We start from the raw sequence: 23,837 nt of genomic DNA, 5'->3' as shown, positions 1-23,837 counted from the left end.
CTTTCCCTAGCTGTTAAAGAGCTCTAGGCCTCCCTGCTTGCCTCAGAATGTCTTTTGCCTGGTATTTGTTAATATACGACTTCTTGTGGCAATGGCTTGGAGTTGGAAGATCTCCTTCTCTGGCATCTAAGAACATCAAGCTACTTGTCAGAAGGAGGTCCTCTATCAGGACCGTTCATAACACTTTTGGTTTTGTCTCGCAGAAATTGTCTTAATACCATGGAAGCTCAGAGTAATTTAAGTGGAGGAGAGAACCGCGTGCAAGTACTGAAGACAGTGCCGGTTAACCTTTCCTTGAACCAAGATCCTTTGGAGTCGTCCAAAAGGGAGTACAACACAAATGTGTCTGGGAGCTCGACACCCATCACCGGGACTGGAGTGACTGTGGTTAAAGCAGAGGAGTTCACCCCCGTTTTTATAACCCCACAAGCACACTATGCAAGAGGAGAAAATGAGGAACATCGAGGGGTTATCTTTGAGTCTTACGAAGTGTCCAACATTGCTCCTCACACAAATTACCTCAAAGAAGACCAGCGCAGTACTCCAGACAGTACGTACAGCGACACCTTCAAAGATGGAGGAACAGAAGTAAGTTTTTAACCTCAAATTAGTATTTAAGAACTCGATAAGAAGCTGTAAACGAGATAAGGAGATTTGAGCTGTCCACAAGAACCATTAGAAGAACAGCGATGCTTGTTCCAGCAAATTTATCTCTGCTCCATGTCATGTTCCTGTCAGTCTGTGATATGATTATATAATGTCACGAGGCATTTCAGAATACAGTTTTAAAGTTGTTTATTGGAAACCCTGAGAATAAAAGATACTGATATTTTGTCTTCTGGGATATTGGGTCAAGTAGAGGATAGCTGCCATTCTGAAAGAAGATTTCTGTTAACAAGATCTGCCTTCACACCTATTCCTAACAGTAAGAAATAGCCAGTCTGTAACTGGGAAATTCTTAATGTTCTTCTGAAAGCACAGCGTCAGCCTCTGCTGCTAGATGGACCCAAGTAATTTATTCAAAAGCTGTCCGTTGCACTGAACTCTACTCTGCAACTTGGGCAAGTGAGAAAAAGTAGTAGAATTAGGTGACTAGAGTGGGATGGAGAAGTTAACAGGCAGGCAGCGACTTGGGTGCATGTGCATGTAGGGGAATGAGGAGGAGAAGAGAGACGAGGAACTACCTTCTAACTATTTTACAGTTATGCTGAGGCAAAGTAATTATGCAGTCAGCTTTAATATGATGAGTACCCTCTGGCTGCTTTTCCCTGTTGCAGAATAATGCAAACAAGCCAGAAATGTAAAAAGGTAAAAAATATTTAAAGCTGACAATGCCTCTGCAAACAATTAGAGATATTAGGTGGTAAAAAACTCTCCTTGGATTTTTCTCCTCCAGCTCCTTGAAATTGTAAATGTGACAAAAGTACAAGGCAAGGTACATTAAGGCTGAGATACTCTGACTGTAATGAAGAAGGTGTGGGGAGAGCATAAGGTAAAATGTCAAAAAATACCAAAAGAAAAACTTGTGCGAAATCAGTGTTTAAAGCAGGAATACAGTTGTTCTTACTAGTATTGCTGCTCTCTTGGTGAGAATGGCTGGGTTTGGCTGCAGTAGATTTGCTCAGCTGCACAACTTTTAAATACACTATGAATACGTATTTAGAAGTCATTACAAAATATTTATTGAGTGACTTAGTTCTGTTATACTAAAGGAGTGCTGAGTTTTTGTAGATCCCTGTGGTAGTGGACGCTTTGGTCAGTCACTTGCTATGTTCTTCAGATACAGTGTTAACAATTATATAAATATACCTTTCTCATCTCTTTCATATTATTATTTATCTGTGACTCATTTATTAGTCCTTTATAGTACAGACAAAATTTTTGAGGATAGGTAAGGATGGATGTTTTTGAAAACGTCAAACATCTAGCCTTCCTGTAAAATGTGGCTAGCATATTAATGTGTAATACCCCTCAGATGTTAGATTTCTTAAAGAATGTAGCTTATCTGTTCTACTGTTCATGGATACTTGGCTTTTGATATTCAGGAATTATTCATAGTAATATGAATGAACTATTCAGGAAATGGTTCATTCAGTTCATAACACCTTTGCACTTAACTAGTATCTGACTGGCTATTTGTTGCGGCACAGTTGTGCATAAGCTAAAATTAAAAACTATTTTAAAAATCGCCTGACTTGACACTTCTGGAAACAACAGAGCTTTTAATTGCTAACTGGTGATCGCAAAAGAAATCCCGGAATTAAATGTAACGATCCATCTGTGAATCAGAAAGACATCAGCAAAACCATGTTTCAGATAAAAGGCAAGCCAAGGAGGAGCAAGGCTTACATAGATAGTAGAACGTGAATGGGCTCATTTGCTCAGGAAGAGAGAGTACAAATCATTGCTTAGTCTGTGCAAAAAGATGTTGTTTTTTCAGAATTCCACCTCTTGATGTATTTTTTTTTTATAGATGTGTTTTCATTTTTTTAAGAGTGACTGTAGGTTTCCTTTCATCTGATAAAGTGTGCCTTTCACTCAAACAGAATCTTATACTGAAGGTAAAATATTTTCTTAGCCTGCATCTCCTCTCCTATTCAAAATAGACAGTATAGCAATCTAAACTTCTATCAGCATTGCGTTGTAGGCCTTAAGGACAGCTGAACACACATATTTTTAAATAAAGCAAAACAAAACAAAAAGTGAAGTCTCTAGGAAGACTATGATTTCATTTGAAAATCTACATATGTTTGACATGGATTACATTTTTACAGGCTTGTTTTATAATATATTAAGGATTTTAATAAGGCATAAGATGTTTTTCAGCTACCTTCCTGTGGCAGATTGTGGAAACCTCTAAAAGCTTGACATAAATGAATTATTTCTGTCAATTGTTGTGTCAAGACCATGTAGGGTCCACTCAGTTTTTAGGAATTTCGATTTTTAAATAGTTTATGATTTCTTCTGAGGGCTCCTTAAATAAGTATACTTCTACTTTTGTTGGTGCTCACATTTCGAGTTTTATCAAACTATTTCTAATTGTTGTTTTTGTTTCTCAGAAGTATCGCAGTGTATCAGTGGGGGCTGAAGAATATATTTATGAACAAACAAGGTATGGCATAAGCTTTGAAATGTGTTGGCTGGCATCATGTAGGAATGTATTGAGGAGAGGCTGCCTGTGTCCACTTCCCATGCTCCCTTTCATCCCTTTCAGCCCCTGAGGCACCTGCAGGGCTCCTTCGACGTTGCCCAACATCACCCTCCCCTCTTCTTCTGTGCTTGTTTGCTTTCATATCTGACCATTTTGTATCTTCATTTATTAAATTCCCTCAGCATTGTTTTAAGTTAGTAACTCCTCTGAAGCCCCCTGGAGATACCAGAGATTAAAACTACTAAGAGAGGTCCCCCAGGTAACAGGGCACAGCTTCGACAGCCAGGTCATGGCAAATTTTCCTCACCTTTCAGGATAGCAGGATGCACAAGTCAGATGTCCAGGATTGTTGAACTGGCTCTACCAAACTTGTGGAATTCCCATGTTTATTTTTTCCCTTCTGTTTTTTTTCTAGTTACTCTGAGCAGGTTTTCTGTCTTTTTACACTGCTTGAGGTAGTACTGCATGTTTACCTATAGAACACTATAAACAAAGCATCTATTACAAACCATACAAAAAACCCCTAAGAATTCCAAAAAGGCTGATGCTTCATTTCATGCTTGTGAATAGTTCTGTTTATTTATGAGAGGTTGCTCTCACTTTAGAAACAGGAACATGCCTACGTATTGTTCCTGGAGTAGGCATATGACTGCTTCTGTAGTGGAGGTTCCTTACAGCTTGGTCTTTTTTCTGAGGAATATTAAAACAATCATTAACTGCAGTGAGCTCAGAACCGAACCATTATCTAGGCTGTATGTAAGAAAGAGATATTTAGCAAAGACTGCTCACTTACTGCACTGGTTATGAAATTGAATGCTGAAGCATTGGTATTGTTAACAATTCTCAGACATTGTCTTTCATGTCCAGGTCCACATTAGAATGAAACCTCCAAATGCACATTAAGAAAAATGAAATATATCTTTCCTGGGTCTTACCCGGAAGTGACAGGTGCTCAGAAATAGAAAATTTCAGATTGAAAAAAAAGTGGTGAATATGAAAGTAATTTGAAGCCTGATAAAAGATCCCTTAATGACTACATGGGGTTTTAGTTAAGACTCGTGGTGAGATTCATAGTAGTGACTGCAGTAAGTGTTGAGTGTAATAGTAATCCTCCTGCTATAGGGCACATTTTGATTGCCAACTGGGAACAAGAAGAAAATTCCCAAGTGGTACCACACAGAGACTGCCAGGTCTGGCCAGGTGCAGCGTATACAGGATTTGCGTTTGTTGAACATTGTCTGAAACATACAGAATGCCACGAGAAGGAGGATCAGACCGTGACAGACTGTAGGCAGCTCTGTGAAGACACTATGTCTGTCTTTGGTGCATCCTAAGTCCTTCTCAGCACACAACATTGTTAGGCCTTCTGTCTGTTGGGAGGTTTTGAGGTGCATCTCCCAGGGCACTTCACATGCCCTTGGTGTGTGTCATGCAGCAGTTTTGCAGCATGCAACCTGCAGTCCCGTTGTGTGACACAAAATCAAAGGATGTGCCCCCAGTGCTAGTGGGTGGTCAATCCATAGGACAAGCATATGCAGTGGGATGGATGCTGGATCCACAGCACCAGTGGTTCTGCTCTTCTGGTCTGCCCAGATGGGGACATACCGCTTGCCAGTGTCAACAGAGCTTCTGTCCCCCTTGCACACAGGACAGGACTGCAGCAGTGCACACCACGGTGGGCAGCAGCAGAGGCGACCGCAGTCCCCTTTGTGCTTCCTCCCCACTGTCTGTGAGAGCCTTCATGTAGGCAGTGTCCGCATTGCTGCGAAGTGCTCATGCTGCTATCAGTGGATTGGATAGGTATAAGTTAGCATTTGCTTTTCACCTTAGTTTTGCTTTGATTTGTAACTCTTAAGCAACTAGAAAAATATCTGGATTTCCATTTGTAAGCTAAGAAACACAAATTGTCTTTGATACTAAACTTAATAATTAATACTAATTAATTATAATTAATACTAACTAATTACTAATAATTAAACTATCTGAAACTTTTTCTTTTGGATGGAAGGTCAATGGATCAGTGTTATGGTGATCCAGATGGTTTGCCTGAACTAGAAAGTGAATTCACGGTTGTTTTGGATGAACATACTGGTCCTTTTGGTTCTACTCCAACACTGCTTAAACACTTTGCTGAATTAGAACCATTGTGAAAATGCTTCCCCCATCTCCAATTTGTGAGGACATCCTGCAAGTGACTCCTTGCATTAAGCTTCCTATGGTGACCAAATGCAGTTTGAAGAGAAGATTTATAGGGCAAGGTTAAGACTATTTTTTGTTTAAGAGAATGTGAGGAGCTGCAGGCATTATTTTTACTGGATTATTGTTCAAGCCCATTATTGGAGGAGGCGGCTGGAAGAGGCTCTGTGAGAATTGTGTTCAGCTAACAGTTTGCTTGTCTATGGAGCTTTAACTTTTCATGATTTGAGAACTGATTTAGAGGTGGCAAGTTCTCCTGTGAAGGAGGGTCTTTTCTGAAATCTTACTTCCAACACAAGAGCAAACTCACTTTTTATCTAATTTTTGTCTTTTTCTAAATGGAGGTTACTTGATTGCAGACACAACTAAATGTAGGCACTTTGTTCTTTCTGATTAATTTTGAAAAAAAAAAAAAAAGCTTGTAAAAAACCTTGATTTCATGTTGTCTTTAAACAAATGAACTTTGTCCCGTAACAAATGTCCCTTCTGGTTGTATTCCTTATCTGCCCTGGGGTGAAAGTAGCTGTTGGACTTTCCATTCTCCATGTCCATCATTTGCAACAAGCTTCGTTCTTTTCTTGTTTGGTTGGGGTTGTTTTTGTTGTTTTTGTTTGTTTGTTTTTTAAATTTCTCTTTCTGTGGCACTTCTAAGTTTAAAGGTTTGTGGAGGTAGCTAATTTCCTGCAAATCATATTGGATTCCCTCCTGGTGTCTGAGCCTTTCACTGGGGTATATGTAGTCTTGTACTTCTTGATGGTTCTTTTTGGAGGAAGTAAAGATGTAGTCTTTGATCCAAAAGACTTACACTCCAGATAGTTTTATGCTTCATTATAAGGTCTGATGAACTTGAAAAAAGTGAATTACATTTTAAATTTCATTTTATTAATTTATTTTAACATTTTAAAATACCTGTGTGACCTTTTCCTGGAGTTTTATTATTAACATCCTATGCCTTGCTTATACATTGCATGAAATACATCGTAAATGGAGACAAAAAGAAAAGGAGGAAGTTATGTGGACTTTTTTTGTGTTTCTCTCCCTGTCTTTTCAGCAGCACTTTTCAGTATACACTAGAAGCTACCAAATCGCTGCGTCAAAAACAAGGGGAGGGGCCCATGACCTACTTGAACAAAGGACAGTTCTACGCCATCACTCTGAGCGAGACTGGTGACAACAAATGTTTCCGGCATCCCATCAGCAAAGTCAGGGTATAGTCCTGTTTCTTTTCTGTATAGGAATGGAGCTCTGCAGCTAAAAGTAGTTGTGGTTGGTTGCTTTTTAATTGTTTCTTTTCTTGTGGGAGAGGACAGAGCAAGCTTACTCTTACGCTCAGTGTGATGGTGGGAGTGTAATATTGATGGTGGTCTCATATATTGAGGTCCCATTTTTTTTCCACGTGTGATCTTATCAGTTAATTATATACATATCTGCCTCAGTTTATGGTTTGGCAGAATGGTAATTATACAGATATTGCACTTGACATTGGTGAATCTATCATTGTCATAATTTAAAAAATCAGAACTGCTCTATCTACTGTGTAAGTCCGTCTTCACTCACCTGTGCACTTCAGTGGATGCTTTCCTGTGCATTTCAGATAAAATGTGAAGAGTGTAAGCCATCATTTTTGACATAAATTTTAAATCATTTGCATTGTGTGTGAGCTTTCAATTGATATTCACCCAGAAGTATGACAAAATGGATGATTTGCATCTTAGATTTTGGTATAACTGGGTATAACTGGAGCTTGGGTATTCAGCAACATCTGTCTGGTGACAGGCCTCCCAATTTCCTTGGTAATATTTTTGAGTAAGTAAATCCTAACCTAGTAACCTTGGAATGAACAATGAGCGTCAGAGTAGCTGCCCTGCAAATTCCACCCTGAAGCTGGAAGTGCTGCATATGTATGAGGCTGAAAAAGTGTTTCTATCCAAATAAATGAAGTACCATTAAAAATGTGACTTTAGTTGAAGGAACCAATGAAAGTCAACATGAACAGTGAAACAGACAACAACCTCTACATTTCTATCATATGTGAAGTTTAGAGAGGCTCCTTCCTAAAGAGAGGCAATTATTTGTAAACCTGAATAACAGTTAATCTTTAGCTTGGTTTCCTGAGGACATGAGGCTGCTGCTGATGTTTCATTGTTGGCTGAAGCTGATGCAAGATTTCCATGCTGCTGAAAAGTCTCTCTTCCTGCCAGCCACCTGTTCCTTCCCCCTTTGTGGTGCCAGTTCTAGCACTTGTACAGCTGAAACAGGAGTGAGGAGCTCACTAGCTGGGTGAAAAGCAGTCCTCATAAGTCTCGTTCACTGCACAGCCACGTGAGTTTTGAAGCTGTGGCAGCACAAGGGTGGAAATTGTAAAGGAGAAATAAGACCATTTCTTTTTGAGGATGTACAGTTTACAGGAGATTGTGCAGCCACATGCAGCTTTAATGGTCACATTCTGTTTGCCAGGCCCCCAGCCAAGTGACTGTGGAATTTATTACCAATTCCATCCAAACATGACAGAGGGCCAAGAGGTTTTGAAGGTATTAAACCCCTACAAGTTCCATGCAAATGTTTCATAAAGGAAAAAGATTAACCTTGTTCTTGGTAGAAAAACTAGTCTGCATTGCCAGTTCTGGTTAGTGCATCAGCTGGCCAGCCAGCACATACCTGATGGCCAGCCAGTATGCATATGCATAACTCAGAATTCATCCACAGCGTGTGCTGCCCTGTGCCCATGCAATAGCTAGACGTGGAAGACACAGTAATGACGTTTGGCTTTTAAGATGGAAGAGGGGAGGTCGCAGAGCATGTGAAGAGTTATGGTGGTCATCATGAATCAATCATGATCCAACTCCCACAGCTTATGAAACAACTTGATGATATTTTTTATGAGCTTGGTGACGCAGGGTTAAAGGAACAATGGGAATTAAAGAGAACATTTAAAAGCGATTTTTTTTTTTTTTTTCCCCCCTCTGTGATTTCTTTTCACTTCACTTACCTAGTATGAGCATCTGCCATTGTTTTGTGGTTTTTGTTTTGTTTGCTTACAGCAGGGCTTTTTTAGAAAGCCTTTGTTACTCATGTGAAGTTTTACATAAAATTTCAATCTGTGTGCTTTGAATCACACAGTTTAACAAAGGCAGTTCAGGACTTGAACTAAAAAGCTCATCAAGTCTTAGTAAATAGTCACACTGAATTTGTCATTAAATACTTCTATGCAAGAGTCCTGCTGAGAAGGGTACTTGGACTAAGTACACTAAAATTGAAAATGTCCTGCCTTTGGCTGGCGACACTAGGCTCCATAACAACACATCCCTTTACAGTGTAATGTCATCTTCCAGAGTGACAAGGAATCTGAACTCTGACACATGGACTGGCCTTGGATCGGAATTGGAATTAGGGAATCTCTGACTTTGAAATGACCACATTTTACTTAAGGCAACTTTGACTTCTTACATCTACAGATATGATTAAATTTTATGTGGACTCCCAAGAACATAACCCTAGGTCCTGCATTACTTTAAAACTACATTGATTCTGTCCTGAGATTTTATGTGCGTTGCAATATTGGGCTGGAATAAAAACCAGTGATCTTCTGCAACCCAAGTACTGGGGGAGCGTGGTGACTGGATCAGCATTAGCGGTACATGGAAGATTTTAATTTTTGTGTTTCTCACTGCTAATTATGTATTAACTAATGCAAGTTCTATTGATTTTCTTAGAGTGTGGTCATGGTTGTTTTCAGTGAGGATAAAAACAGAGATGAACAACTGAAATACTGGAAATACTGGCATTCTCGGCAGCACACGGCTAAACAGAGGGTCCTCGACATTGGTGAGTGTAAGAGGATCTCCAAACGTTTCAGGGAAGATTGCAGATTGTGGAAAGCTCTGGTACCTTGCCTAGGGATGTGGTGGGATGTACTGGCAATGTCTGCAGGGCTTGTACTGCGGTTTTTAGCAATGGCTTGACCACACTAGGACTCAGCTTATGGATTCTGTGAAACAGAATGGAGACCGTGCCGAAGAAATGGCCCTCAGTAGTTACAAAGAAAAGCTTAAAGAGGTCAGAGCTTCCCCTTGGATGAATATTTAATGGTGTTCTACCCTCTGCTGCTGGGAAGTTGAGGTCTGCACCTCCTCAGGAATTGCAGGAGTTCCTTTAGTTTTTCAAAGGCTGAGCCACTCAAAACTCCAGTAACAGTAGCAGGCCATGTAGCAGTTATGTTAGCTAATCTGATGTGTAAGTTCAGCCTAAGAGTGTGTACATGCAGCCATGAATTATGCTGATTACAAAGAAGTGCACAGGAGTCCTACACGCCCAGTTTTTGGGTGTTGTTGGTGTCAGACAGAAGTGAGGGAGAAGTGAGCTCTGGTGTGCTATTCTGAGACATGAGTTTACTGTTCATCCTGGCTAAGGTATTTACAAGACCAATTTAGCCACAACTGCCCTATCCACATGCTTGGGAGTTTTTAGCAGAGGAAGAACACGTCCTCACTGCCAAGGAGCCTGAAGTTGAAATCTGTGAGACTGTCTAGACATCAAGTGCTTCTTCCCTCCCACGAGCCGTTTACACACGCAGCCATCTGCAGTGGATCCAAGTCAAAGGAGTCGGCAAGACCAAAGCAGGCAAAATCTATCTTGTTTTGACCGCCTGAGGGAATCAAACTATTGAATGGCAGGAATGAGAGGGGGCAGAGAGGAGGTGGGGAAAAAAAAAAGTTTACTTGGAGAGAGCACTGCAAGACTTCAGGGGTGATCGAACAGGGTGATCAGGGAGTAAGTCCTTAAGTGGTCCTACTCATACAGCACCTTTTGACTTTCAAATGCTGCAGCCTCCGCTGAGGCTGGCATTATTTAAATTCAAGTGTATCTGGTCAAAGCAGCTCTTCCTGAATCTCCTCTTTGCCTCTTGTCTTATCATCACAGTTTTGGCTGAACTATTTCCCCAATTTTTTTTTTCCTTTGGGGTAGTTAAGGCAGTAAAACTTCCACCCCAGACCAAGTGACTCCTATCATGACATGTTAAAAGAGCAAGTATGCCACGTCACAGTTGTTTGTGAAGGCTGCTTGGTTTTTTGTGCTAGTCCCTACAAGCTTGCAGTGCTAATGCTCATACCTTTGAAGGTATGTGCTGAGGAGCTTGTTCCACTGCAGTGCCAACACCCTCCGACTCCACTGCACTTCTGGTGTAGTGGCACATTTCAGTCCCCTTACCTGAACGAGACAGTTTATTCTGTAAAATTATGCTTTGGAAAACAAGTGCTGGACATGAGCTGTGTGTTTATCTGTGTTGAAGTGAATGTCTTTTATGTTTCCATTAGCTTGAGATGAAATAGGTCTGTGCTGACTTTTGAGGCGCTCTGGCACATATTCTTTATTTGAACTGCAAACAAGAGCAAAGCCCAGTGTAGTAACACTTAGAGCACTCCCTGTCAGACACCAGAACTGTAAGAGCACAGTTCACCTCAGTGTTTTCAGAAGAAAGACCTAGATGTTGCCCAGTAGCGTTTTGAGAACAACTGAAATAGGCCTTAGCTCTTACCAAGTACAGTGTTTCTGAAATACCTTTCATTTTTTGGGACTTACATTGTGGATATTGTGCTTACTAGGGCAGAATGGCTCCCAACTCCATTTCGCATACAAGCATCAAGCTGCATTTAACAAAATCTTCCATTTTTATCATCAGATGATCTAACTAAGCAACTTGACCCAAATTTGAAGTTGGCCCTGCTTTGAACAGGATAGGGGTTGAACCAGAGAACCTCCAGGGATCCCTTCCAAGCTAAATTATTGTGTGACTCTGTGAAGATTTCCCTTTACATTAACAATTCAGATCCCTGAAGGGCTTCTGTAAGGGAACACTGAGTTAATGTCCAGGCCCTGTGTAGTGAGGAGAGAGAATTAGGTGTCTATAAGGGAGGTATACCATGGAGAACTTTTTAAACAGGCAGTGAGAGAAGCTTGCTAAGGATAGGGGTCTGTATCACATTTATCCCATCTTCAGGGGATGGTCTGGCAAAGTGCTGGTAGTTCCACTTCTCTTAAGTTTTGAATTTCACTCCAACTGTCAACAGTATGTAATGGATTAATTATGTATTAAGGTCCTTTAAAACTATCTGTGAATAGCCATAAATCTGTGTAACCTGCTTCATAGATGTTTATAATCATTAATTTTATTTTAACTTAATGTTTGTAGCATATGTTTAACATCTGTGAATCCTTTTTGTTGTTTATGAATGCACTTTTATTCTAGAGCATGACTTGGTCCTTAGCAGGCAGAGCATCAGTTGAGTTTGGGATATTCTAGTTCTGGGGTCCAGCTATTCAGCCCTCAGCTAGGGGTAATGACTCTGCTTGTTCTGCTTTCCCTGGTGGCACAGGTCTCTCTGCTGGCCTGCAGTTGTATTCTGGAGATCAAAGGAAATAGACTGGCTTGTTCCCTCACTCCAGATGTGCAGAGGTCACTGTTTTAATTTGTCTTGTGTAGTGGCTGGTGCACCTCCTGGGAGGAAAGGTGGTTGGGTGGATTAGATGCAGTACTGGGTCTGAAGATGTGTTGACATTAATAGGATAAACATGTACTTACATGTAAGCAGTCCTTTGTGACTGAGGAATAAACCTGAAGACTTGACACTTATTAAGCAAGAAGGAAAGGTGTTTTCCAGAATTTGGGCTATGTGCTGTTACAGATTTTTCTGAAGAATGAGAGAGGCACTTTCACTGTTTTTTAGCAGGAGTAAGATAAAAAGCAAAAAGCTGACTTTTCCACAGTGCTGTGCTGTGACATTGGATCACTAGCTTTTTCTTTTAAAATAATGTCAAATAATAAGTGCGATATTAAGTTGCAGCAAATACTGATTTATTTAGAATCAGTAGCATAATATGACAAGTACTGGAACAGGTTCAAACATGGACATAAAGAGTGGGTTTGAAAGCTTCAGATTGAGGTTATTTGTGGTTCAGAGTCTTGCCCGTGTTTTTTTGCAAGATAGCTTGTATTATTTATTTGTACGATACAAAAACTATTACAATGGTATGTAATGCATGCAAAAGATTAGTGTTTAATGTTGAAATTTGCCATCATTTAATATATGGGTTACCCAACAAAAGAGGAAATAATTCCTGTAAAGCTGTTTTCTTGCATATCAAAGAACCCTTATTTTCTACTACTGTTAACTCACAGCAGCAAAACATAAAAACTGTAGTCACACTAACAACTTTCAAATATCCATAATCATCTTTCTCAATCAGCTGCGGATCCTTCTTTAATTATGTGTAAATCGAGGGGAATGGGATACACTTCTTTTAAACAGCATGTCACATAGACACTCCATGAGATTTGTGTATGGCAATTCAGAAAGTGGAGGCAGGGAAGGGAAGGGAAGGGTTGGTGGGACACAAGGTTCTGACAGCCTTTTAGGAGAAGAAAACATGTGTCTTTACAAGACATCTTGTTCATGTCTTTCCAAAGTGCACCTACACAGCACGCGCATATGCAGCAGTCAATTGCACAAGGCACTTTCTGGTGAATCATAAATTTAAGGGGTGGGTGGATGTGTGCACATGCGTATTAAACTACTTACGTGTCTTCTAATTCCTTTCATTTGCATTCCCACACTGAATTTAGATAGTGAAGGCAATGAATTCAGTTAGAAAAGAGATCTGGGTTCACTATGGGAATGAAAAGCCTGCCTGCCCTCTCAAACACAGTGTTCACTTGCTGCATCACCAAATACCTTGTGCTGTTCCTGTGGTTAGATCAGTGAATTTTTACTGTATCCAAAATCATTCATGTATCCTAGGGATGCCGTTTCACTTGCCCAGTGAAATGCCAGCATCCCTGCATTTCAGATGAGAGAAAAGTGGTATTGATTGCATGCCTTAAATGTTAAATAATTCTCCTTGCAGCAATGGTGTTGTTATAAATAATATTAAACCGGTTTTTACCTAGAAATTATTTTTTAGATACCAACAGTTTATTTTTAGAATGGGAAAGGAAACGAATATTGAAGCTTTTTGTGCGTCTCATTTATAGAATAGAAAAACATCCTCTTTCTATAACACATGACAAAGCTAAGAATCAGTATGCTTCTGAAACACAGATTTGGGCAAAGATCAAGATTGCTGGATGACGCAGTCTCAGCCCTCTAGCACCGAGTCCAATTACAGCCCTCAAGGGATTCTAAGGAAGTGTATACGTCCCAGAGAGAGCTGATGCATTTGTGTGAACAATCTGGATGTTCCTTTAATCAAGCGGATATGACTTCCTTACAAACCTGGTCTTTCTGTCATCAAAATAAAAAAGCATGTTAAACTGGCTGACAAAGGGAGGGGAAAAGAGGGCCTGATTGTTCCTCTTTCAATCGTAAAGAAGACCTGGAAGTTGTCTGTTTTGTTTATGTGGTTTCCACCCTTACTATTTTTGGGGGAGGGTTGGGTCATCTTTAAGATGTGGTCTTCCTCCTTGCTTTGCATTCCATCTGAAATGCTAACTTACTGATAATATTAACAGCCCTTTGGAAAGAAATGAGAAGAGGATGCAGATTTTGTAGTCAGACAATTTAAAAATACATTATGTTTGGTTGCTTGCTATTTTAGTGTCATACATACTTTGGAGAAGAGATCTTTGTGGTTTTGGCTCTTTGTTTTGGTTTTAGGGGGTTTTGTTCGTTTTGGTTTGGTTTCTGGGGTTTTTTTTTTTAAGTTTTTTCCAACATCCAGTGCAGTAATTCCCAGAGAAGTTGAAATGACTGGACAAGACATTGACACTACTGATTATTTCTTCCGGTGATAGCTCTTAGCCTTTTAGAAAGCTTCTGTATGATTTACTATAATGTTTGGTATGTCAGTCCCTTTAAATGTTTCAAAAGCTTCTAGTTAATTTTCCAGTTTTGGCCGTTCCTTGGCCAAGCTAATGAATGCACCCTCTTATTCCCACTACAGTCACACTGATAACTTTCTGAGAGCAAGCAATATTTTGCAACAGCATTAGCTAGTATTGCAGTATGGGTATAGTATATAGCTGCAGTATATTACCTCTTTGCAATTGAGATTATTCATAGTTCAACGTAAACAACATGAGAAGTAGTTTTAATGCATTAGACAACCCAGCCGAAAAAGCAAAGAGGTACTATGAATTGTAAAAGTGAAAGGTCAAACCTTTTTCCTGAGTCTTTTTTTTTGTTTATTTCTTACAGCTGATTACAAGGAGAGTTTTAATACCATTGGGAATATTGAAGAAATTGCATTCAATGCTGTGTCCTTTACTTGGGATGTCAACGAGGAGGCAAAGGTGAGGGGAAAGCCACGCAGATGGTATCCCTGAATAAGTACTGTCCATGCTTAGTCACTGTTCCACTTCCATCCTTTTTATCAAATAAGAAAGGTAAGTGGAGGTGAGTGAGCTTCAGTCTCTGCAAAACCAGGCAAACTGAGGTTGTTCACTGACCCCAGGGATTCTGGCAATCCATAAAAGGCAAGATGGCATGTAACAGCTGTTGGGATGATACTGTGTTCACACCTTTATCACTGGTGAACAGAGATGTACTTCAGAGGAAGGCCTGTGAGGCTCTCACAGTGTAGTTCCTTACTTGTGGCCTCTCAGGGATTTTCCGTTTAAAATATATGGAGCCTGAGAAACAGAATTTTTTTCCTACTTCCAAAGTCAGTGTAGGACACAAGCTGAGTGTTTTCTTTCTCTAAATTATCAGCTTTCTTTCTGGACTATTAACATCTCCGATAATCAATGTTCTAGAACCTAAATATGCCTTCCTTTCTGTTGGTGCCATTATTTTTTAAATGTGCCATTGTTTTTTAGAGTGTTACAGACTGTCCTTGCAATTTGGAATGGTTGTATTTCTGAGGACTGTTTCTGAGGTCTGATGCATTCTTTCTTTTTTTCTTGGTTTTGGGTTTTGTTTGTTTGTTTGTTAATAGTCAAGCCCCTCAGACATGGGGTTTTTCATTTGGGGATGTGCCTGCTATATAAGCAGGGCAGCAGAGCACCTTAGCAGCTTTCTTATAGGTAAGGTAATTCAAAGGACGGCAGTGTTTCAGCTGCATGGACTAGCATAAGAGAAATGAAAAGCTGCCAGTAATTATAAGAAGAAGTTGGCTCCCAGAAAGCAAACAAGGGAAATAGAATGTGTACAATGAGTGGGGGTGATGTGGGCCTCTCCGGGATGTAGAAATAATAAATAACAAACACTGTTTAGCTTAGCAAACTACCACTACTGTTTTCATGTTGAATACAAAATGCCCAACGTTCAAGTCAGGCTAAGGATCTTTCAAATACAGACACATCTTCATGCATGATTCCCTGCTGCATTTCTAACAGCATTACAGAGATTGGGTCGAGTGAATGAGTCCTGCGAACGATTGCATCGAGCACAGAGTGGTAGCATTAACAATCACTGTCCTGACTTGCTGACTGAAGGTGCTGAGGTTCATACTAACAGGGGTTTTCATCTCTGATGCACATTTTGAAACAATAAGGCAATAGTTCTTTCAAAAGCTGGCCTTGGTAAACAGGATTGTACTTGGCCCAGTTGCTAATGGTGCTATATTCACTTACGTAATGATTACATTCTCACTGCCCCAGATATTCCCCTGTTACGTGATTCCATTTCAAAATACAGTGGTATGTTGTCCTCTGCCATCACAACAGATGACCATTGTGTGTGTGTGATCTTTATGCAAGCAAACACAGCAAATACACGTTTGAGATCTCCAACATGATGCGCTTTCCCAAGGACCAGGGCTAGAACACGGTAGTCTTGTCCCACCAGCAACTACCATTGCCAAAGTTAGCAGTTCTTTAATACACTTGGTTTTGCAGCTGCAAGACAGACTTAGCAAGATGCCATGTTGATCTAGGAGCAAGAAAGTCACATTCACTAATGTCAGGTGTTATCCCAGCTATTTTGTTGCAATCTCACACCATCTACATTGCTCTTGCCTTGAGTGCCAGAACATGGAGAACACAGTTCTTGCAGTGATCACTCAAAATATAACATAGTAAGATTTTAAAATAATGACTCATTGTTGCTGGATTAAAAAAGTGTCATGAGTGAAATTTAAGACAGTCTCTTGTGTTTCTGCAGGAAGTGGTCATTAAAATGGAAATTTGCTTATGCATATTTATTTTGGAGGGTAGTTATCTGATATTTTAGTAGCTTGAACTGGAAATGTATTGATAAAAGTAAGAGGATCCATAACATGCTTTGATATTGGGCTGTCAAGCATAAATCAGGTTGTATCGAAAAGTTTATCGCTGTGCACTAAAGTGTTTCCCTCGCCATACACACACACTTCCCTGTTGGAGAGTCTACTAAAATAACCAGTTGCGCTGGATCTGGGGATTCCCATAGGATGCCCCTGCGGTGTTTGAAAGCTGTGGACTCTGAGGCATGTCACTGAAGGCTGGTTTTTTTTCCAGCAATTACCTCATCCAAGAGAGATGAAGAATTTCAAAGCCTAATTACAGACCCTCTTTTCTTAAGCGGTTTGAACGATGATCTTTCACTTGGCTCCATTGTTTCTGCTCAGTGTTGTTTTCCCTTTTCATCACAATTTTGAGATTAAAACTTAACCTCACAAGCACAAAGACCTTTCTCTTCCGAGTCAGACAAAAGCAGCACAGAGCAGTTCTTTCCAGGGCCTCTGAGATGTGATGAAGCGCTTTACTGGCGTGGGAAGAAATAAAGAAAACAGATCGATCATTGGAAGTGCACAGGGGAACGATCTTAAAAAATCAAACAGAAGCAACGAAAATATCACCTAAGCAAAAATCACCTAACCAAATATCTGTCTCTCCTGGGAAACTTAAATCCTGCATCTAGGAAGACTTATCTGGAACACTGGATTTCTCGCTTTCCTACTCCACCTGGAGGGCAGCTGATTTAAAGCCAAATTTCTCCTCCCACACACAAGCAGAGCAGTACCCTCCTTCTGGAAGCCCTTCAGGATGAGCGTATAACAGTACGGGTGTGACAGCCAGATCTGCCTGCTAACACTGAGCCTGTTAAGGGTTTATAAGGCGGTATCTCAGTTGGATCTTATGTGGAGGAAACAGGCATTCAGAGAGGACAGGCAGAGGCCTCTATTTATCACCTCAGTAACATGAAGGGAACTGGGGTGTTAGCTCCAGTTCCTTGTGCTCGGTCCCTCATCTTCCAGCTGCTGCTTGACAGAACAAATCGATGAAGGAGGGAATCTTGTACAGCGCGTGTCGAGCTGTGGAATAATCTCTCCATTGCTTTCCATAGACTAAGGGAACAGCACCAAAGGCAGAAACACAACTCCACTAGCCTTTCCTCTGCTGTATCTGGTTGACATGTAGTCAAATGCAGTCCCCTTGCATTCTGTTCAGAGCAGAGTTGGGCCCTGTGCATCCATACCTTTTTCTAGAATAACATGTTTTTCTGCTGGGCCTGTTGTCTGGTGGTCGTCATGGGGCTTGTGGTTTAGAGCAGGATACAGGAAAATGAGAGGAAGGATCTACAGCCATGTCAAACTCTTCCTTGTACTTGCTTGACACAAAAATACTGTGCAGCAAGGAAGCAGAGGTAGGAAGTAAAGAACATGTTTTGTGCAGTCCAACCTCATTTCACTCCCAATATTTACTTCCGTGTATAAATATGCAAAATTTATGGGCAAGGTGACTTGTTGGCTCCCTTTGTTTGAACCTAATGTTCAATACGTTTGGTATTTTTAAAGGAGTTCTTTAAAAAAAGGTGGGGAAACAAACAACAATTAAAAGAACAGTGACTTTTTAACTATCTTTTAAAAATCTTTTTACGATATGCTAGAAGGTAGTTCCCTTGCTGTTGCCCTGCAGAAGGTTTTGCTACAGCACCTGGCTGGTTGACAAAATTCTAGTTGAGGTTTTTTAACAGAGAGCTCAGCTTAAATTTTGATAGACATACATCTGCCTGCTTGCAGCCTTATTGCTGACAGAAGTTAGTTTGCAAGAAAGATGACCGAGAACCAGAACTCCCTTGGTCAAAGGAGAGTATCTTTGTCATAATCGTACCAACTCTTTGAGACATACCTTCTCTCTGATTAATACTTTGCTAATTTTAAATGGTTAGGATTAAGTTACTTCTGAAAAAATACATTAATTGTATATTTTATATGGTTTAAATTTAACCTTAAATTCAAAGATGTGACTTCAGCTAGAGAAAAATGTCACCTTAAACCAGACAAAAAATATTTTTCTGTGATACCAAGAAATTACTGATTTCTGCAAAGTGCTACAACTTGGACATGCCGTAAACAGACGTGTTGCTGAATACGTTATTCAGGCAGGTGCTGGCACATGATTTTTTGGTGTGTACAGTAGTTGTGTGCTGTGCAGTTGTCTATACTTGCATGCAGTTGTTGTCCTACTATATTTAACTGAAAATGTAGATCTTTAATCAAAAGCAGGCTAAAGCTTCTGGGAACCTGTCCAGTTGTTTAATGAGTTTTGGCATAGCCCATACAGTAATAAACTGTTTTCAATGAGTGAGTGATTTGCAGGATTAGGTTCTTAGACATCATGGGCCAAAGTGAGCCTTGATTCCAGTGGGCACAATGGTAAAATAAACCTTGTAGAGCAGCAGAGTTTCTAGCAGTGATTTGTATTGTGATAATATTTCTTTATTATTGCTAGTAATGCTTAGGGCAGGTTTTGTCTAGTATAAGAATTATTTGGTTCTTAATTATTAATTTCCTTCCTAAGTTGCATCAAGTTTCATTTAATTAGGGAGGAAATTAACATTTTCTCTGCACTCTACATATAAAGGTTGGAGAAAAAGATGTTTCATTTTGGGGTGTCAGTACCAGAAATTATGTGGGATTAGACTTGGCAGCTGCTTTAATAAACCTCTGTGTGTGCAATTGTGTATGTATCTATGTTAAATATATATATATATATGCACCAGGCATGCACACACATATGTATATATGAAAGAAGAGTTAACCTGTGATAGCCGATAATGTTGAAATTTCAGTGTATACAAATGTCTTGGTAAGTATGCATCTGGGATTCAAGGCAAATGGCATTTTTATGTAGTTGCCAGGGTGTGGTATGGGTTGAGGAAGCTTCAAAAGAGTAGTGTAAACATTTGCTGGAGACATTGGTAATGAAATAAAACAAAGGTCTTACCTTTGTATGGGATTTATAAGGTAAACGGCTGGCAGGAGAAACTATGAAACCACAGGTTTTGTGTATACGAGGAGTGATGAATCAATGTTAGTTATTTCAGAGACAAGTCATTTAACTCCTTGTTGTTGCAGTCTGGAGGGATGAACCCTTTAAAACCAGGATTTTTTAAAGACCTGTCACCCAGACATAGATTCTATGTATTGCCAGTATTAAGTAGAGAAATAGCTTTAAATTTCTGTTCTTGTACTGTAACATGCTCTTCTCTCCCTTCTGCTCCTGGGTCTTTCAGAAACACAGGAGCCAGAAATGTAAATAGTAATAGAAGGCTTATATCAGAAGTTTCGTAACTGTAGACCTTTAAAGTGTATAAGCTGAGAGACCACAGCAGGAGTCGTGTTGGCTGGATTAAATGATAAAAGGGGAAATACGTTTTTGAGCCTTGCTTTCTCTTAAAGCAAGTTACTGTGTTTGTGTCTTGTACATCACTAATTATGCTGCAATATTTAACAAACAGTAATTCGCGTAATAACAGCTACACCGTGGAGGAGCACCTTCCCCGAAAGAAAGAGAGCTTTTTTTAGACATGCTCTGTAACAAACAGAAGAGTTGTCGTTATCTTGGGCCACTTTTGAAACTTTCTCAGGCACCAAATTTTTCTCCAAATTAGTTTTCCATTGCCAATGGCATGCCTGAGCTGGAGACTAGATGGGTGGAGCTCTGTCATTAATTGCTCTAATCTAAGATATGCTGACATTAAAAAAAGGAGAAAGACATCGCTATGACAACAACCCAAACATGTTCCCAATAGCAAAACATTGCTAAAATCCAGCTTGCACAGGAAGAAAAAAGCACCTTTCTAAATGAATACAGGTGACAGCCATAGTAAAATCTGTTAAAATAGTTCTAAGTCAAGTATATATAGAGCCCTGGGGAAAAAACAGAAGTGATTTCTACTCCTGCTACTGTCATTTCTACTTAACTCTACCTTTTGTATAGATGTAACTCTACTATGGAAGAGACCAGTGCAAGGAGCATCGTAAACCTGGGTATCTTCCAAGAAAGGCAGAGCAGGATTTCATCTTTTCATTGCTGCCCATGGGGTTGTCTTGCTCTTGGTCTCATTGAGAGTAGGAGTACCTGCATTACAGACAGAGGCTGCAAAGGAGGGAAAGATGAGGCTTGTAAAGGGCAAACCAGGCTGGGCTTGGGCAGGTGACTGAAATCAAGGCAGCTCAGAGCAGACACATACCTCAGCCACTGCTTCGTGGAGGCAAAAACTTCTGATCAGAGAAGGGGTAGAGAGAAGGGGACTGTCCAGATGGTTCCCCATATCTGATTCACCATAGCTGCCTGCTGCGCCATGGTGTTAAACTGGTGCAAATCCTCATTCATGCAAAGAAAAAAAAACCCCAAAATGAATTCAAGTAACAGGACTTACACCCTCTTCCCCTCCCCTCTGTGCATCCCCCATGTTTTCCAAATCCAAAATCAGTGCCGTGTTTTACAGGGAAACTAGTAGAAGATTGCGTGGAGACAGATTTTCCCCAAAATAAACAATCTATGTTGGATTCGAATCCATCTGTCTGTCTGTGAGGTGCAAATGGTATGTGAGAAAGTATAGTACACTTAATGCGCATGAATGTACAGTCATTGCTCCTCAGAGAGATCCTGATGTATTACAGTGTCAGGACAAGGATATTGACTCTTACAGCATCCATCTATTATTCATGCTGAATAATCCGTTATTGCTGTATGGGGAATCTTGAAATGATAAAGTCTGTCTTCCCCAGCCGTTCCTGCTCTTCGCTGTGTTTCTGGAGGCAGCAGAAGAGATGACACACAGTGAGAGTATGTAGTTGATTAAGGTGGGACAAGATCTTTTTTTACTTCTCCGTTGAGTGTGCGGGAAAGGTGGTAGATGCACAAACTGCTAGGTACATGCAAAGCCTGCACATCCCCTCTCACATTTTAGTGCACAGTTTGGAAAATCCCTGTGCAGAAGTATGGCTAAAATATAGCAAGACCAGATTCTGGTTTATCCCAGACCTCATTCCACTGCTCTGTGTTCACACGCACTTTAAAGCATTGCCCTGACACTGTAAAGGAGTCTGAAGGCAAATGAAATTCAGGCTGTCACGTTTGAAAGGCATATGCACCCTTATCCACACTTACCTTTGGAGCTGGAGAAGACCAAGTTGTAATTTGAAACAGAAATAACACTATCAGCTTCAAAATCAGAGTTTCACCTAGGGCCCTTCCCCGCCTCCCTCCTCTCCCCGCAGTTAAAGTTCAACTATTTCATTTGTAAATGCAGCTCTGTGATACAATCAGCAGCATAAATGCGAGGGGCCATTAGCTCAGTCAGGCAAACAAGCTGCTTTGGCTCTATCGTAAAAAAAGTCCTGACTGTAATGTTAACTTCTGCCATTAGGGTAAAAGTATCCCCACACCAGCCCTACCCGAGCCCTTCTGTATTCTCAGCTGCCTTTCTCTTAGGCGTGTTGCAATCTGGTCACTCAAATTGTGGGGTTTTTTTCCCTGCTTTGGACTGGGGAGGGCTTCCTTCATGTGCTCCTTCCCTGAATCCTCCCAGTCTCCAGGGTCCTGTTGGCCTCTCCTCTGCCTGGCACCAGGTCTGCTTGAAAGATCCCACTGATAGATCTCTTTCTTCCTGAATGTCCTCATTCTGCTGGAGCAGGTTTCACATTCTCCTGCCTCAGGAAATATGCGTTAGCAATTTTTGCTATCCTTTTCCTTAGTTTACAGGTTTTTCTTTTTATTTTTTATTTTGTTTTACTTTAGAAATAAACTGAGCAGAAGTGAAAAGTAGAATCAGGTTAATACATAATTGGCCCAAATTACTATGTAATGTACCTATTCCTCACTGGGAAGAACGATTCATCCAGTTTCGTCTCTCAGGCTTTGTGCACACTATCCTGACAAAGGTATCAGTGATATTTCAGTTCACAGTGCTTGTTTTGCTTCATAGTTTTGCTAGTTTTTCATAGGCGTGTCTGTGGGACACCCTTCTCCCAGATCCTCTAGTAACATAGCAGATGAGACATGCCTTGTCCCATGGTACTGATGGAGATTAGAGGCAGAAGGTGGCTAGTGGCTATCAACAGACATAAGTGGCCGTAGAAAGAAAGCGTGAGATGGGTGTCTGAAGCAAAGGCAGGCAAGGATTTCCAGGAACTGAGGGCAATGTCAAATTGTGGGGATGCTGTGTGACAAAGGGGACTTTTGAGAAGAGACAGGGTGTAGTTTTATAAATGTTTGAGAAACTCCTTCCCAGTTTGAAAGACAGAGTGAAATGCATCTTTGAAATTGAAGACAGACAGTAAAGGATGCTTAATGTAAAGATCAGGAGTATCTGTTGATGGGATGGGGGAAGTGGTACTGCTGATGAATGCATAGGTGTGTGAAGGATGATGAATGTGTGAAGAGAATTTGCAAAATAATAATAAAAAAAACCTGATAGGGCTTATCTTTGGTCACATTGAGTTTAAATTGTGAGCTGTTAGAAGAACTAGCCAGACAAAAGACAGCTGGAAGGGAACGATAGAAGATGATGTTGCTATGTCTATGTTAACCAATAGTGCAAGCATACATAGCAGGTTCGTAGAGTTTAACATCAGGTCTAAAGACCTGACAGCCACGTGAGACACATTTTAGGAGTTTTTTCCTCAGTTTATCTTTAGTCAGTTCCCACAAACTCAGCAACCGTTAGCAGCTGGAGCATGTGAGGTGTGCTCCTAGGACACACCTTCTAGTCTGACTCTTCCAAAAAGAATTGGAGCTCTCTGATGTGAACCAAAGCATGGTAAGTTGGGACAGTCAAATGACTTGCTCTAATGTGAGCTCCTGATCTAAACTGAAGCATCAATACATGCCTTAAAAGTTTACCCTTCTTCCCAGCATGGGAGCATCTTTGCTGGACTTTGGACAGAAGTGGAGAATAAAGGTGTGAATTGCTAGAGTGTGGTTTGTAGCTGAATTAAAATATCTTTTTTTGGCGGGGAGAGGTGGGAAGTATCTGCTTTTATTTCCCATTTGTAGTTTTACCAGAAGTTTAATAGTTCTTTGCGCTACATTTTAAAAGTAATCTCTCTGGCACACAGATTTTCATCACAGTGAATTGTTTGAGCACGGACTTTTCCTCACAAAAAGGAGTAAAAGGGCTTCCTTTGATGATTCAGATAGATACGTACAGCTACAACAACCGCAGCAATAAACCCATCCACCGAGCCTACTGCCAGATCAAGGTTTTTTGTGACAAGGTAAGTGGAAAGCACAATTACCATGGATAGAGGAGGAGCCGTGTTAGACAGTTTATTATTGCTGTAT

The 23,837-nt window shown here is 40.5% G+C and overlaps 1 protein-coding gene across 1 annotated transcript in view; it reads left to right on the top strand.

The window, feature by feature from the left end:
- The window catches only part of GRHL2 (grainyhead-like 2 (Drosophila)), a 51,649-nt gene that overhangs the window by 5,923 nt on the left and 21,889 nt on the right, over positions 1-23,837 (top strand). Inside the window, exons 4-9 of the mRNA XM_010137537.1 lie at positions 204-588; positions 3,060-3,112; positions 6,399-6,555; positions 9,061-9,172; positions 14,539-14,633; positions 23,612-23,770. Coding sequence (XP_010135839.1) covers positions 204-588; positions 3,060-3,112; positions 6,399-6,555; positions 9,061-9,172; positions 14,539-14,633; positions 23,612-23,770 — 961 coding nt within the window. The remainder of the gene's footprint in view (positions 1-203; positions 589-3,059; positions 3,113-6,398; positions 6,556-9,060; positions 9,173-14,538; positions 14,634-23,611; positions 23,771-23,837) is intronic.

Source organism: Buceros rhinoceros, unplaced genomic scaffold (genome assembly GCF_000710305.1).
Source record: "Buceros rhinoceros silvestris isolate BGI_N320 unplaced genomic scaffold, ASM71030v1 scaffold8736, whole genome shotgun sequence".
In the NCBI taxonomy this organism is placed as follows: domain Eukaryota; kingdom Metazoa; phylum Chordata; class Aves; order Bucerotiformes; family Bucerotidae; genus Buceros; species Buceros rhinoceros.
Note: the sequence above shows the minus strand (reverse complement) of the source record. Positions and strands in the feature narration are given on the sequence as shown.